Here is a 14,795-nt window from a genome sequence, read left to right as displayed (position 1 = left end):
CCCCCCCCCCGTCTTCACATACGAATTTTCTGATGAGAAAGTGGTCATTGCAAGGCAGATTACCAAGTGCCTACTGTGTGCCGGATGCTGTCCTGGGCACCGGGAACCCAGCAAAGAACAAAACAGAAACCTCAGCCCTCATGAAGGTTGTGGAGGTTACGGTCCAGTGTGCAGAGACGGAAGTAACAAATACATAAATGTATGCAGTGTTCAGATGCTAAGTGCTTTGGAGAATATACGAGGGAAGAGAGGCAGGTGGTGCGGTATGGGGTGATGCTGCATTTTGAGACAGGACAGATAAGGAGGTCTTGCTGAAAGGAAAACCTCTACATAAAGACGTGGCAAGCGTGTGGGGGGCCCTGGGAGGAGGCATTGTGGGCAGACAGAGCAGGGCAGAGGCGCTGAGGTGGGAGCAGCTTGGCAGGTCCAAGGAATCAGCACAGGCCAGAGGTTGGAATGGGGCCTGCATGAGGAGAGGTGAAGGAAGTGAGCAGAGGACAGGACGCAGCTCGGGCAAGGCCTGTAGACCCACGTGAGGCTGCTGGCTTTACTTGGGAAACAGTCGGGAGCTACTGAAGACAGAAGTAGAGGGCGGCTGGGTCTCCGTGGGATTGTGAGACAGTGTGAGAGCTGGCTGTTGGGCCCACAGGGGAGACTGCTACAGTGGGCCATGAGGGTGGGCTGGTGGCTGGACCAGAGTGAGGCGAGCAGATGTGCGCCTTCTTCCGGGTTTTCTGGAAAGGTGGAACCAGTAGGATTTGCCAAGAGGGTGTGAAAGAGGAAGGAGTAAAGGCTCGCTCCACGTGCTGCAGCCAGAGCAAATGGATGGCTGGTGTCGCTTGTGGGTGGGCAGGAGCTCAGTGCGGGACACATAACACCATGCACACATTAGACATCTGTGTGCGATGTCAGGTATGGAGCTCAGGTGACAAACCTCTGGCTCAGGAGACATACACACTTGGCAATCATGGTGGACCGCCTCTGAGTTCCAACCTTCTGCCTCTGTGGTCTCAGTGTGTCTCATGTGATCTCTCACTGAATTAACTGAATCAGGGCTGGTCTGTGTGAACAACAAAATATGGCTACGTCATCATAAAATTTTAGCCCTGCCTTGCTGTGTCTCTTGGATCATTCACTCTAGTGGGTGTCAGCTGCCACGGCCAAGGACACTCAGGCAGCCCACGGACAGGTTCTTGTTTGAGGAACTGAGGCCTCCTGCCAACTGCCCTTGACAGTATCCATCGTGGTTTTTTTGATGTTTCAACATCTTAAAAATTTTTCAGGCTGGGAAGAGAGTGCCTCTCCCAGACCTAGGCAAATCTTAGATAGCACAGAGCTGCGCCTGTTATATCCAAGCCCAACCACCACCCTTTTCACCTGATCTCACACACCACCAGTATTTATCCTGCCCTGAATTAACCCAGGCAGGTACACAACAACCAAGGACAGCCCAGCAGTTCACATTCCACCAACATGACTCCAACTGGCCGACCCTACACAAGGTACTTCCTGCCTTGCCTTTTCCTTCTCGCTGCCTCCTGACCAGGTGTGGAGCTTCCCTTGTGGCTCTTGGCGGTGTTCCGCCCTCATCTCAGGAAACAGAAACATGCGAATCTCCTTTTTGATGGTGCTGGCCCCCGTGTCACAATTCAGTCACCTCATAAATTAGAATATGATGGCTACCTGTGAGAATGCGCTATCTTGGAAGGGACCCTGTGGCCCCAATAGAGCCTTTAGACCAGTGGCGGTGAACCTATGGCCTACGTGCCACAGCGGGCAGGGAGGCACATGAACCAAGTGTGAGTTTTTTTTTCCTGAACCAAAACTTCAGTATTCAGGTTTAAGGGCATCGTTGGCACTTTGTGATGAATAAGTGGTGTTGGGGTGCAATTTGGGCACTGAGCCTATAAAAGATTTGCCATCACGACTTTAGACTATGTTAGCCATGGCCAACATCATGACTGACCTCATCAGCAACCTCAGGGCACCATCCAGCTAAGCTGGTCCCTGAAACGGAGCTGATATAAGTTTGTTCTCTTAAAGCTGTTAATCTGTTACAGTAGCAACAGAATGCCAAAGTCATCGGTACACCACTGTCTTCAAAGCCATTCGTGGGACAAATGGAGAAAGAGAAGCAATCTCAGGATGGAGCCAGGACACCCCTCCAAAAAAAAATAGGCTGGGGAGAAAGAGGGACGGGACAAATGGGCCTGGGAAGGAGTGGCCAGAGAGGAGGAAGAGAAAGAGGGCCAAGCGGAAAGGACAGGGTGTTGAGGAGAGAGAATAAATAGTACTGAAGCTTGCCGCGGCTGCACGGGGATGAGGCCGAGGCTCAGGCACTGGACACCAGGCGTGGAGGTTGCTAGCGATGCGAATGGAGTGGTGGGTACAGAAGCTGACCTGGAGCAGGCCCCAGAATGAATGGGAGGAGAGAAACTGGCAGGGGCAGAGAGACACAAGTCCTCAGAGACTGAAGAAACAGAGATCAGGCAGCACAGTACGGGAGGAGTGGGGTCCAGAAAGGCCTTCGGTAAGGCAGGAGGAAAGACAACACATTTGTATACGGATGGCTCCATCTATAAAGGTCAATGGCTGAGATGCAGGAGGGCTGCTGCAGGGCTGTTCTCAGGAAGGTGAGGGGCTGATCTGGGCACAGGTGGGGGCTTCTAAGGAGTCGATGGGCCAGGTGAAGAAGAATGCGGGTGACTGGATGTAGGCTGTGGGTCTGACTCAAAGCCTGCTGCTGGAAGTGGGGAGGGGAGGCTGGCAGAGAGAGGCAGCGGGACTAACAGTGTTGTGGGGGCAGGAATGGCCCAGAAATGCAAGGGGAGGGCCAGGCAGCACCCAAGGACCTCTGGAAGCAGCGATCCTGACGACAGCATGGGGCTGATCGGCACATCTGTGTTCTTGTCACTTCTGTTTCTCCTCTTGCTTTACCACTTCTGCGGCTCCCTACACCTTCTTCCTGTGCCCCCCTCACCCCCTTTCCCTGTGTCATATTGCTTCCTGGCTCTCTGTCCCTGTCTGCTGTCTCTTACCTCTCCTGGGGCCTCCGACATCCAAGAAGTCCTGTCACCTCTTGGCTCCCTAGGTCCCTCCTGCCCCTCTCCAGATCCCCACCATCTGCCAGCTTTGGCTCCTGATGCGGCAGCCTTCACGTGCCTCGGGCCTGGGACTGGTCCTTTGCTCCCTGCCCCCACGCTGCCAACCTTCTCACCTCCTCAGACTCCGCTGACCTCCGCGTGGACCAGATGAATTCCATGACCGCCACGAAGACAGCGATGATGAGGCCACATATGAGCACGACAAAAATGCCGCCGATATTCTCCATGCCTAAACCTGGGAGGCAGGGGAGAGCCACAGGGTCGGGGCTGTGTGGGCGTGGTGTCGGGAGGGGCTTCCTGGGAAGGGCACGCCCCCGCGGGGTGGGGTGGCTGACCTTTAGCTCGATGGTCCTCCTCCTTGGGGCACCGGCCCCCCTCCCACCACTTGCGCTTCAGGATCTCCAGCCGGTTGTTCTCCTGGAGCTGCAGGATGGCCAGTGTGATCTCATCCCGGAACGGGGAGCCTGGGCCAGGCACACAAGAGGGGGTGCTGTTCGGGCCCTGTTCACTCTAAACCCCAACTGCCTCTTACCATGGCCTTCCCTGACCCCTGCCAAGTGCGCAGTCTTCTGTGCCACCCTTTCCCTGTGTCTTCCTCACACAGAAGCCAGACAGGCAGTTTTGGGAGCAGTCAGATCAGGCCTTGCCTTGCTGAGACCTCTCCCGTGGCTTCCACTGCTGCTAGGAGGCCCTTTCCTCGGCCGACAAGAGGCCACATTCACAGGCCCCTGCTCTCAGGGGCCCCCGCTCAAGGCTCTCTCGGCTCCAGGCACAATGGCCTCCTGGCAGTTTCCTGAATCTGCCAAGCCAAGTCCCACCTGAAGACCCCTGGCTCTGCCTGGAATGTCCTTTCCACATCATCAGGTCTCTGCTCACTGCTGGCTCCTCAGGAGTCTTCTAAAACTACTTTATTTTAAATGGCACCAAGCACCCCACTTCCTGTCAGTCTCTTCTCCTGCATTTGTGTCACAACACTTGTCACCACCTGATGTCACGGGACACGGCTCTGTTTGTGGTCTCTGCTGTCCACGGCCCTGGAAGGCAGCAGAGCTTGGGGCATGGCCGTTGCCCTGCTGTCCCAGAGTCCAGTGCGGAGGAAGGGCGGAGACCGATCTGCCGAGCGAACAGATCCCCGTCCTCCCCTCCTCTCTGCACCTCCTCTTTCATCTTCACTCTCATATCCTCCCCTTCATCCACCCTTGTGCCCCTCCACACCGTGCCTGTACCTCTTTCCTTGTTTACTAAGCATCTGCCACAGGCCAGGAAGGAGGGATATGGCTGAGTCGGGGGTGGTCCATGTTTATCAGGTATCTTCTACATGCTACACTCTGGGTTTACAGAGGTTTCTAAGTCTCACACGATCCTGTGAGGCAGACACTGCCGCTTGGGGCAGGTATTTCTGAATGAGGAGGTGGTTATGTACCGAGTCAGGTAGCAAAGGGGGATCTGAATGTAGGTTGTGTGACTCCAGAGCCTGTCCCCAAAGCACTAGGCTACACTACTACCCTAGCACAGTACCGACTCTCCTGCAAAGCTCCTAGGATCTGGGTGATTTGCTGGGTAGTCCCAGGCAACTAATGCAGGCACCATCAGCATATAGACAATTTTAAAAGCCAAAATGCCACAGAAAACCTATAATACCAGCAGTGGGAGGCTGAGGTGGGAGGGTCACCAGTTCAAGTCCAGTCTCTGCAATTTAGTGAGACCCTATCTCAAAAAAAAATAAAATAAAATAAAAAAACAAAAAATAAAAAGGGCTGGGGATGTAGCTCAATGCAAAATCCCTGGGTTAATCCCTAGTACTAAAAAAACTATTGGAGACGAGTTGGTAGTGGATTTCCAGCCCTGAGCCCTGGATGCAAGTCCTGAAGTATAAATCGGCATGTGCAAGTCTCCCTGCAGATCTCTCCTACCTTCCTTCTTTTCCCATTCATCCTTCCATCTGTCCAGCATTTTCTGAGCACCTGCTCTGACTGAGCCAAGCTGTAGGCCTGGTACAGAGCATACAAAGCAAATAAAACCAAGTCCTCACCCCCAGAGGACCCCTAGATCAATGGAGGAAGACAGCAAAGCCTTTGACCCACTTGTACTGAGCTGTGCACGCAAAGATTCACTAGATCCTCTAGACAACCCGAGAGGCTGGAACTTATCGCTCTTGGCCCAGTTTTGCAGGCTGAGAGTAATAGAGATGCACGATGGTGATGACACCGCCTGAGGCCAACTCCAACACCCCCAGCCTGCTTCAGGGAGGGCCTGGCCCAGTCCCAAGCCTGCTCGCACAGCTCCGCTCCGGACTCACAGGGCCCCGCTCCACACTGTGCCGCAGCCATACCCAGCGGCATGCCGATGCCGTAGCCCTTGGTGTCCAGGAGGCCCCCAATCTGGGTGAGGTTGCAGTTGAGGCGCCGGTGATACTCGTTCATGGTGGACTCAAGCAGGAAAGCATAGCGGGAGTTGAGGACGCGGGCAATACCCTCCTCTGTGCTCTTGACGAACACGCTGGGCTGCTTGGACTGCATGTAATTCCACATACGCTGGTACGTCTGGTACCTTGAATTCTGGGCAGGGGAAACACAAGGGGAGATAGGTGAGGGCCTCTCAACCCCTGTCCTATCCCCCGAGCCAAGTTTCCTACCCTCTGAGGGTCTCCCTCACCTGAGAGCGAAGAGCAGGGGAAGACAGAACCAAAGCTAGAGAGAGAACAGACTATCGGTGCAAGTCATCCTCATTCCTGTTCTTCCTGGGTGCCCCAGAGCCCTCCACTGGCAAGGCAGCTGCCCAATCAACTCTACCCGGGAGACCCAGGAGTTTACCTCCACTTCCTCTCCCCTAACCCTGCACGCAGTGGCCCCGGTACATCTCTGGCCTTCTCCTGACTACTGGTCTACCCAACCCAGCCGCATGGGAACTTCTGACTCTATCTGGACACTCTTTGGTCCCACCTGCCCATGTGCAGGGTCCGATCTTAGTGCTCACCCTGGCCTTTGAGGCGTCCGAGTCTCTGACCTTTGCCAGGTTTCCTTTCTTTTCCTTCTCACCATCCCCAAAACAAGGGGGCAAGCTCCTTCCACCATGCAGGGCCTTTCCCCCTCTCTGCTGGCTCGTGGTCCTAGGCCTGACGCTTTCAGCAGCCCCCTAGACCTTACCTGTCCTGTACTGAAAGACACCGATTCTACTTCAGGTCCCACATCTGTTCTCATTCTTCCACTGAAAGCCCAGGTCTTCATCACACAGCAATGCTCCCACCTGACAGCACGAGTGTGTCTCTTGCTCCTCAGCCTCCCTGACTACAGTGGAGGCCCCGCCTAGTCCCACCTGGAGCTACTGTGCACAGCAGGGAGGTTCAGGGTGGCCCCACCTGGAAGAAGGTCATGGTGGAGCCAGCATGGATGGTGCCGTACTCAATATTGGTCTGATCTGCCAGATCATCAGCCGACTCCACAGGCACCTCCATGCGCTGCACGGTGAGGAAGGCGGCCAGGTTGGCAGTGTAGGAGGAGATGATGATCAAGGTGAAGGCCCACCTGGGGGGAGAGGGGTGAGCTACAGGCTGGAGCCATTCCTGCCACTTTGACAAGGACCATGTGCCCACTGGGGATGCCTCTCTCTCCCACAGCGACCCTGACATTCAAAAGGTCCAGGGACTGCAAATCAGTGGACAGCCTACAATTCTGAAGCCAGGCTCTCTGGGTTTAAACACTGGTTCTAGAGACTTCCTCTTCCAGATATAATAGAGTAAGATGGTCTGGAAATATACCTTCCTGCTGTCAACAGCTAGAAAACGGGACAGAATGTAGGAACTATTTAAAGACGGGACAAGAGGCATCATGGGACTGTGATCTCCAAGAAAAGTGAAAAGCGAGCCTCATCACTGTCCAGGCTGTCAGGCTAGATTGGATTTAGCACTGTAAAGGAAACCCTACAGCTTTGAGATGGAGATCAAAGAGGGCAGGATGAGGGGCAAAAGGGCTGGGGCCTGTGGGACAGAATCTTCAAGAGGAGGGAGCTCCACAGAGAGGGAGGGTCCCCTTGAGTCTGGCTGAATATCAATCTGTGAGAACTTTCAAGGAGAGAACAATTTCCGGGGTTTACCCGGGGCTGGAAATTGTTGGAGCTTCTCCAGCCAGAGTAGGGATGTCGTGAGAGAATACACGAGATACTGATTAAAGGGGCAGAAGTGCAACAGATCTCAAACAGGGTTAAGTGGGCCCTAGAATAAAGGCAACTCTAGGCCTGCCCTATGAGAGCTTAAAAACAGGCCTAGGAGGATCAAAATAATTCACAAGTGGGCCGGGGATTTAGCTCAGTGGTTCCACCGCCTGTCTCGCAAGCACAAGGCCCTGAGTTCGATCCCTGGTACCAATAATAATAATAAATAATAATGATAATAATTCACAAGTTACTGCCAGAAAAAGTCCAAGGCACTTGCAACGTTTGTCTTTGTGGTGCTAGATACACACTCCACTACTCAGCTGCCCCCCACCAGAAGTCCAGGACTCTAAAGAAACACATTCCCCAATGTAAATAATGTAAAATTCAGCGTCTGTCATCTAATAATGACCAGATCGACAAAGGTGCAGGAAGATACGACCACAACCAAGAGAAAAATCACTCAACTAAAACTGACCCGGAATTGACAAGGATGATGGAAAAATCAGATGAGGACCTTAAAATGGCTATTACAAATACAAGCAGAATGATTGAAATATGAAGGAAAATGTGCAAGCAATGAGGAGGGAAATGGAAGACAAAAAAAGAAAAAAGAAATGAAGAGAACTTCTAGAGATAAAATACACCCTCTCTGAAAGTGAAAGTGTACCAGACAGGATTACACAGCACAGACACTGCAGCAGAAAAGACCAGGGAAATTGAGGACAGCAACAGAATCCATCCGAGACAAAAATAATGAAGAGCAAAGATGAAGATGAGCACAGCACCTCGGTGGCCGGAGGAATAGTATCAAAGTGGCCTCACAGATGCGACTGGAGTCCTGGAGAGGGACAAGGGGTAACAGAAAGTGAAGACATATATACACACATATGATGTATATGAAGCTGTAATAGCTAAAAATTTTTCCAATTTAACAAAAACTCTGATCTTGCAGACCCAAGAAAAACTCAATAGACCCTTAGTAATATAAACACAGGTATACACAAAACACACTATGGCACATTATAATTAGTTGTTACAAGTCAGCCATAGGGCCAGGGAATTTAGCTCAGTGGTGCCTTGCAAATGCAAGGTCCCGCGTTCCATCCCCAGTACTTGGGAAAAAAAAAAAAAAAAGCCAGCAATAAAAAGAAAGCCTTAAAAGCTGCCCAGGGTTAGGTGTAGGGTGGCACATTACACACACTAAAGCAAAGATAACAGCAAGAGCACATAGCATCAGAGCACGTGAGTCAAGACAGTGTAACAACGTGCCGAAAGAAAAAGAAAAATAATGCCGGGCATAGCCAGATCTGGTGGCGTTACGCCTGTGATCCCAGCACTCTGGGAGGCCAAAGCAGGAGAATGCAAGCTCAAGTCCCATCTAGGCAACTTATGAAGACTCTGTCTCAAAACAAAAATTTAAAAAGGGGCTGGTTATAGGTACGCGTCACCACACCTAGCCAGTGAGAATATTTTTCATATAGATGCTTTTGCATTTCCAGCAGACTTGCATTTCCAAAAAAAGTTAAAGGAAGTTCTTCCAAAGGAAAATATATTAAATGGGAATGTGGATGTACAAGGAGTGAAGAATACCAGAAATGGTAGATATGCAAGTAATAAAAGGACATTCCTCATTTAAAAACTCCTCCCTCTCTCCCTCCCTCTTTCTTTTTGTGGGGCTGGGGATCAAACCAGAGGACTTCTGCATATGAGGCAAATACTTTAACACTGACCTATCTCCCCATCCCTAAAATCTTTGAAAGATATTTGTTATTTAAAGCAAAAACACACATACCAATTTAATATAGTGTTGGATTCACAAAATATGCAAAAGTAATATAAATGATAAAAGTTCAACAGAAGGGAGGACTGGATGGATGTATACTGTTGGAAGGGAGTTATGTCTTTTTTGTTTGTTTGTTTCTTTTTTGAGACAGGGTCTCACTATGTACCCCAGGAGTACGCCACCATGCCTGGCGGGAGTTACGTCTTATATGAAACGGTATAATGTTACTTCAAACTATTGTGTAATAATTAAAGATACTTATTAAGCCAGGTGTGGTGGTGCAAACCTGTAATCCCAGCACTCTGGACCGCTGAGGCAGAAGGATCACAACTTTGAGGCCAGCCTAGGTAACTCAATGAGCTTTTATTTTTTACTTCTCTATCTCAGAATAAAAAACATAGAAAGGGCTGGAGATGTAGCTCAGTGCAAAGGCACTGAGTTCAATCCCCAGTACTGCAAAGAAAACAAAAAGGATGGAGCCAGGGAGTTAGTTCAGTGGTACCACCACCTTCCTCGAAGTGCAAGGTCCCGAGTTTGGTCCCCAGTACCAAAAATAAATAAATAAATAAAACAAAAAAGATACAAATTATAAACCCACTGCGACCACTAAGAAAAATAAAACCACTATGAAAAATAAAATGAAGAAGTATAATTAATTAACAAGTCAATAGTGGAGATAAACAGAATTCTAAAAGTTGTGAGCTGAGGATATAACCCAGCGGTAGAGTGCTTGCTTAGCTTGGAGAGTCCCTGAGTTCCATCCCAGTACTGGGGGTGGGGAGAGGACATAACCGTCCTGGACATTAATGTACCTAATTACATGAGTTTCAAAACTCATGAAGCAAAAACTGATAGAACTAAAAAAAGAAACACACAATTCATCTGCAATTCACTCCTCTCTCAAGTATTATTAGGAAAAGTAGACAGAAAATCAGGAAGGATACATGGAAGGCTTGCATAACACCAGCAACCCTTTGGCCCTTGTTCACATTTATAGACCACTACACCCACCAACAGCAGAATACGCGCAGTGCCAGGATACACAGAATGGTTTCCAGGACAGACCATATGCTAAGCCATAAGACAAGTCTCTAAATTTAAAAGGATTAGAGTCCTACAGAGAATGTTCTCTGACCACAATGGGCCCAAGTTAGAAATCAATAATAGAAAGATCTCTGGAAAATCCCCAAATAGTGACTCAGCAACCATGTAGCTGGATGACCTTGGAACTGAGTTTCAGCTTCCTTACCTGTGAAGTAAGTACAAACACAGAGCCTTCCTTCTGGAGCTTTGTGAAGAGTGAGTCAATCTGGCACACAGAATGTAGGTGTGTCTCGGGGCACACTGGGGATTGAACTCAGGGCATTCACACGGAGCTACATCCTCAGTCCTTTTTTGTCTTGAGATAAGTTCTTGCTAAGTCACTAAGTTGCCCGGGCTGAGCTTGAACTTGCCACTATTCTGCCTCAGTCTCCCAGAATGCTAGAATCCCAGGCATGTGCTGCTATGCCCTGCTATGTGTCTGCTCTTATTGTCGTGTTGATACAAGACTAACTTGGGAGGGGAGCTACTCACGGGCCTGGCTGCAGGACTGTAGGGCAGCACTGGCTTATGCCAGCCCTCTCTGTTCTCCCTCCTGGCAAGTAACAAGGGCCAGGTTCCCTGTCGACCACACAGACCTGAGGGGCTGAAGACAAGAGAGGCTAAGGGCCTCCCAGGCTCCAACCCCCAACCAGGATAGATAAAAGTAAAAGCAGCAGCTTGCCTCCGCGAACTGCCAGGCGCTAGGTGTGGGTGTGGGTGCAATGTAGAACTTTACAGAAACATAATAATACGGCTTCCTGCAAAACAAAACCCAAACCCTAACACACCAGACAGGGAATGACCCGACCTCTCTGGACACCAAGTCTCTCCAGAAACCCCACATGGGTCAATGTTGTCATTCACTCAGAACAACATTATCCAGGGCTGGTGCACACCAGACACCATGCTAGCCTTGAGGATGCAGCCTGGCTGACTGGTGGTGGCGGCGGCCACTCACAGAGCCAGCAGGGGGAACACAGTTGAGGAGTCAGGTTTGCAAATATGTGGAGTTTGGACACGCCTGGCCGGTGTCCAAGAGGAGCGACCCAAGCCGGCTGGATTCGTGAGGACTCTGAAGGTGTCAGTATGTGGATAGCGAGGTGGCCCCGGAAGCAATGCAGAGTGTTGGTCTCTGGCTGGGTGTGGAAGGGAGCAGCAGAGAGTGTTTGGTAAAGTTTGGTAAAGTTTGGGGGCCCTGCTGATCAGGGTGGTTCCAGCAGGTCACTCAGGAAGCCCCTGGTCATGCTCCCTCCCTCAAGAGAGAGGGACACTCTCTTCTACACTCAAGTCCTTCTACACATTGGCTCATCTGACAGAGGTGTGTCTCCAGATGTGACCCGCACAGTGACTCAGCAGGCCAGGTCCCTGCCCCTTTGGAACTGACAGCCCAGGGTGGCGAGTGAGTCTGAACAACAGAGTATGTGATTGCCAGTAAGAATGTACGCATAACTCTTTTTTTTTGGGGGGGGGTTTGAGACAGGGTCTCACTATGCAGTTGAGACTGCTCTGGAACTCACGATGTAGCCCAGGTTGGTCTCGAAGTTGCAGCGATCCTCCTGCCTCAGCCTCCCGAGTGCTGGGATTACAGGCATGAACCACCAAGCCTGGCAGCATAACTCTTTTTTTTCCCTCTGGTACCAGGGATTGAACTTGGGACCTTGCACTTTTGAGGCAGGCAGCAGAACTTTGGTTTAACAAAACTCACATATTTTTGCATGGGTATAATGTAAACCAAAATCTCCAGAAATGCATCTCTTGTTCAAATTGAGGAACAACTTCATGCTACTTTGTGTACAACTTTGCTGAGAACCATTCCCCAAGTTGGGAAGTCACATCTCAGACAACTCCACTTATATTTAAGCCCCTGAGTTGAGATGCTCGATGTAGCCGCATTAGTAAGTCATCATGTTCACAGTGACTCATATTTGCACAAACTCACTCATTTGCCAACTATTTCCAAGTGCTCAATAACAAGTATCAAATTCTAATAATTGATCTTACTTCTTATCATTCCAAACTTTGCATTTTGTCTTCTGGTGTATCCATACCCTGGCATTTAGGTATTGCTGTCATATGATTTTTTTGGGGGGTGCTTCATTTGTTTGTTGTTTTGAGAAAGGGTCTCACTATGTAGCTGAGACTGATCTGGAGCTTGCTATGCAGCCCAGGCTGGTCTCAAACTCACAGGGATCCTCCTGCCTCAGCCTCCCAAGCGCTGGGATTACAGGCATGCCCCACCATGCCCAACGCTATCATGATTTTATTAGAAATGGCTTCCCTTCTTTTTTCTCCTTCATATTACAATTAAGATATCATATTGATTATTATTTTTCATATTGCTTATTTTTAAAAATTATGTGTGCAGCCGGGGACTTAGCTCAGTCGCACGGCGCCTGCTTGACAAGCACAAGGTCCTGAGTTCGATCTCTGGTACAAAAAAAAACTGTGTGTGTAGATAAATATATTAACTTTGAATTTCAAATTTCAGCTGAGGACAGAAAAAGAAATGGTTTTGTTTTTTTGTTTGTTTCTTTTTTGGTACTGGGGATCAAACTCAGGTCCTTGCACTTGCAAGGCAGACAGTGGAACCACTGAGCTAAATCCTGAGCTAGAAAAGGAAGTGTTAAAAAAATATTTGTTTTGGGACAGGGATTAACTCAGTGGCGCCACATCTGCCTTGCAAGCACAAGGTCCTGAGTTCAATCCCCAGTACCAAAAAAAAAGGGGGGGTTCAAAAAGAGGTCATCAGGGGACCAAGAGATGGAGGGAGGCAGGGAAAGGGAAAGGGAAGGGAAAGAGAATTAAGATGTGCTATGAACATGTACCAACCCCCACAACAAACGGACTCGCCACGTACTGCAGACATGTACTGATAAAAATAAATTAACAAGAAAGAGGGCGTTAGGCGTGAGCATTAGCCGTCACTGGTGTGGAGTGAGAAGCTCTCATGAGCAACAGCAAGAGAAAAAGGAAAGGGATCCACGGGAAACTGAGGACCAAGCCGCCAGAGGAAACGAGAGGACACAGCAGCCTAGGAGCAAGACAGAGAACACAGAAGGAGGTGACCAATGACACAGACTGCCTGCAGGTAAGACAGGGACCAAATGTATGAATCAGCAGTCACATCACATCTGACCCTATGGAGTCAGGAATGGAAGGAGGGGAGAGGCCATGCTGCAGCCAGCTCTGAAGTTCTAGAGTTTTCTTGCAGGAGGATGAGAGAAAGGGAGGGGGAAGGGCTGAGAAGACAGCTTAGGAGCCTACCTGGAGCTAGGCAGACGTGAAGGCAAGCAGAGCACAGAGAAGAGGGAGAGGGAAGACAAGGGACTCACTTAACAGAGTGACCAAGGGCCGTCTGGAGGGACAGGGGCTGCGGTCGGAGAGGAGCTTTAGAAGGGCTGGTTTCCGAGGCAGAGCTGTGCTGAATGATGGCTGTGGCTGCAGGAGGCTGTGGTTGAGTAGGCGCTGAAGACCAGGAGCCCAGCAGCAGGTTCTGGCTAGGCTGATGCAGGGCAGATGCCAGAACACTCCCCACCACCCCACCCCGGGCTGGCAGTCCCAAAGGGGCAGGGACCTGGCCTGCTGAGTCAGTGTGCCGGGTCACATCTGGAGACACACCTCTGTCAGATGAGCCAATGTGTGGAAGGACTTGAGTGTAGACAAGTGCGCTGGAGCCAGAGGCACCAACGAGGGAGGGAACGTGACCTGGGACTTCCCTGGTGACCACGGGAAGAGGCGGAGAACACTTAGCTGGAAAACACGATCCTCAGAGAACAGGTCCCTGATCGAGGAGCAGGAAGGATGGCCGACAGAGAGGCGCCACTGAGCCAGGGGCAGTGCCTATAATCCTAGCGCTCCGGGGGGCTGAGGCAGGAGGTTCACAGTCCAAGCTCAGCCTGGGCAACTTAGGGAGTGACTTAGTTGGGAGACTAAGTAGGGAGTGACTTAGGGAGACTATTCAAAATACAATAATTTTAAAAGGGCTCGGGATATAGCTCAGTGCAAAGGCCCAGGGCCCTGCTAAGAGAGATGGGGGCAGGGGACACCCCTGGTCTCCCTGTCCGACATGGGAACGTGGCTAGCTTCATCACGGTTCTTCTCAAGCACTCTCTAAGCCCCTCCTTACACACACACACCCTCTCCTGCCTGTCTGGAGCGCGCCTTCCTCCTGGATACCTCAGGAGGCCATTCTCTGCTGTTCCGCCACTGCGCACTATTTCTCAACCGTACATCTCATGTGCATTTGATACATCCTTACATTGAAAATATTAATACATTTCACTTACGGTGTGTGGCAGCTGAATAAGCCCCTTCCCACCACCAAAGATGTGTACAGTCTAACTCCTAGAAGACATAAACACGTCGCCTCACACGGTAAAAGTTACTTCACAGGTGTGACTGCGCTATGTGATTAAGACACCGATGAGGCAGGAAGACAGGGTCCAGGTGGGCCCAACAGCACCTCAAGGGGTCCTTATAAGTGGAAAAGAGGAGTCAGAGTTCACGATTTGAAGGTGTGACGTTTCTGGCTTTGAAGATGGAGGAAGGGGCTTTGAGCCAAGGCTGCAAAAGGGAAAGAAAAGATTTCTCCCCTGGAGTCTCCAGAAAGAACCAGCGTTGCCAACAGTTTGCTCTTAGCCCTGGGAGATCTCTTCTGGACTCAGGGGCTCCAG

General features: G+C 50.5%; 1 protein-coding gene across 1 annotated transcript in view; it reads right to left on the bottom strand.

Annotated features, from left to right (window-relative positions):
* The window catches only part of Grik5 (glutamate ionotropic receptor kainate type subunit 5), a 72,075-nt gene continuing 57,280 nt past the window's right edge, over positions 1-14,795 (bottom strand). Inside the window, exons 18-22 of the mRNA XM_010623299.3 lie at positions 6,463-6,628; positions 5,437-5,662; positions 3,440-3,568; positions 3,218-3,339; positions 1-1,060 (exon numbers count right to left, since the gene is read on the bottom strand). Of these exons, the coding sequence (XP_010621601.1) occupies positions 659-1,060; positions 3,218-3,339; positions 3,440-3,568; positions 5,437-5,662; positions 6,463-6,628 (1,045 nt within the window). The 3' untranslated portion in view covers positions 1-658. The remainder of the gene's footprint in view (positions 1,061-3,217; positions 3,340-3,439; positions 3,569-5,436; positions 5,663-6,462; positions 6,629-14,795) is intronic.

This window comes from Fukomys damarensis, unplaced genomic scaffold (genome assembly GCF_012274545.1).
Source record: "Fukomys damarensis isolate Sample0158 unplaced genomic scaffold, DMR_v1.0_HiC HiC_scaffold_19, whole genome shotgun sequence".
Classification (NCBI taxonomy): Eukaryota; Metazoa; Chordata; class Mammalia; order Rodentia; family Bathyergidae; genus Fukomys; species Fukomys damarensis.
This window is presented reverse-complemented; position numbering and strand designations above follow the sequence as displayed.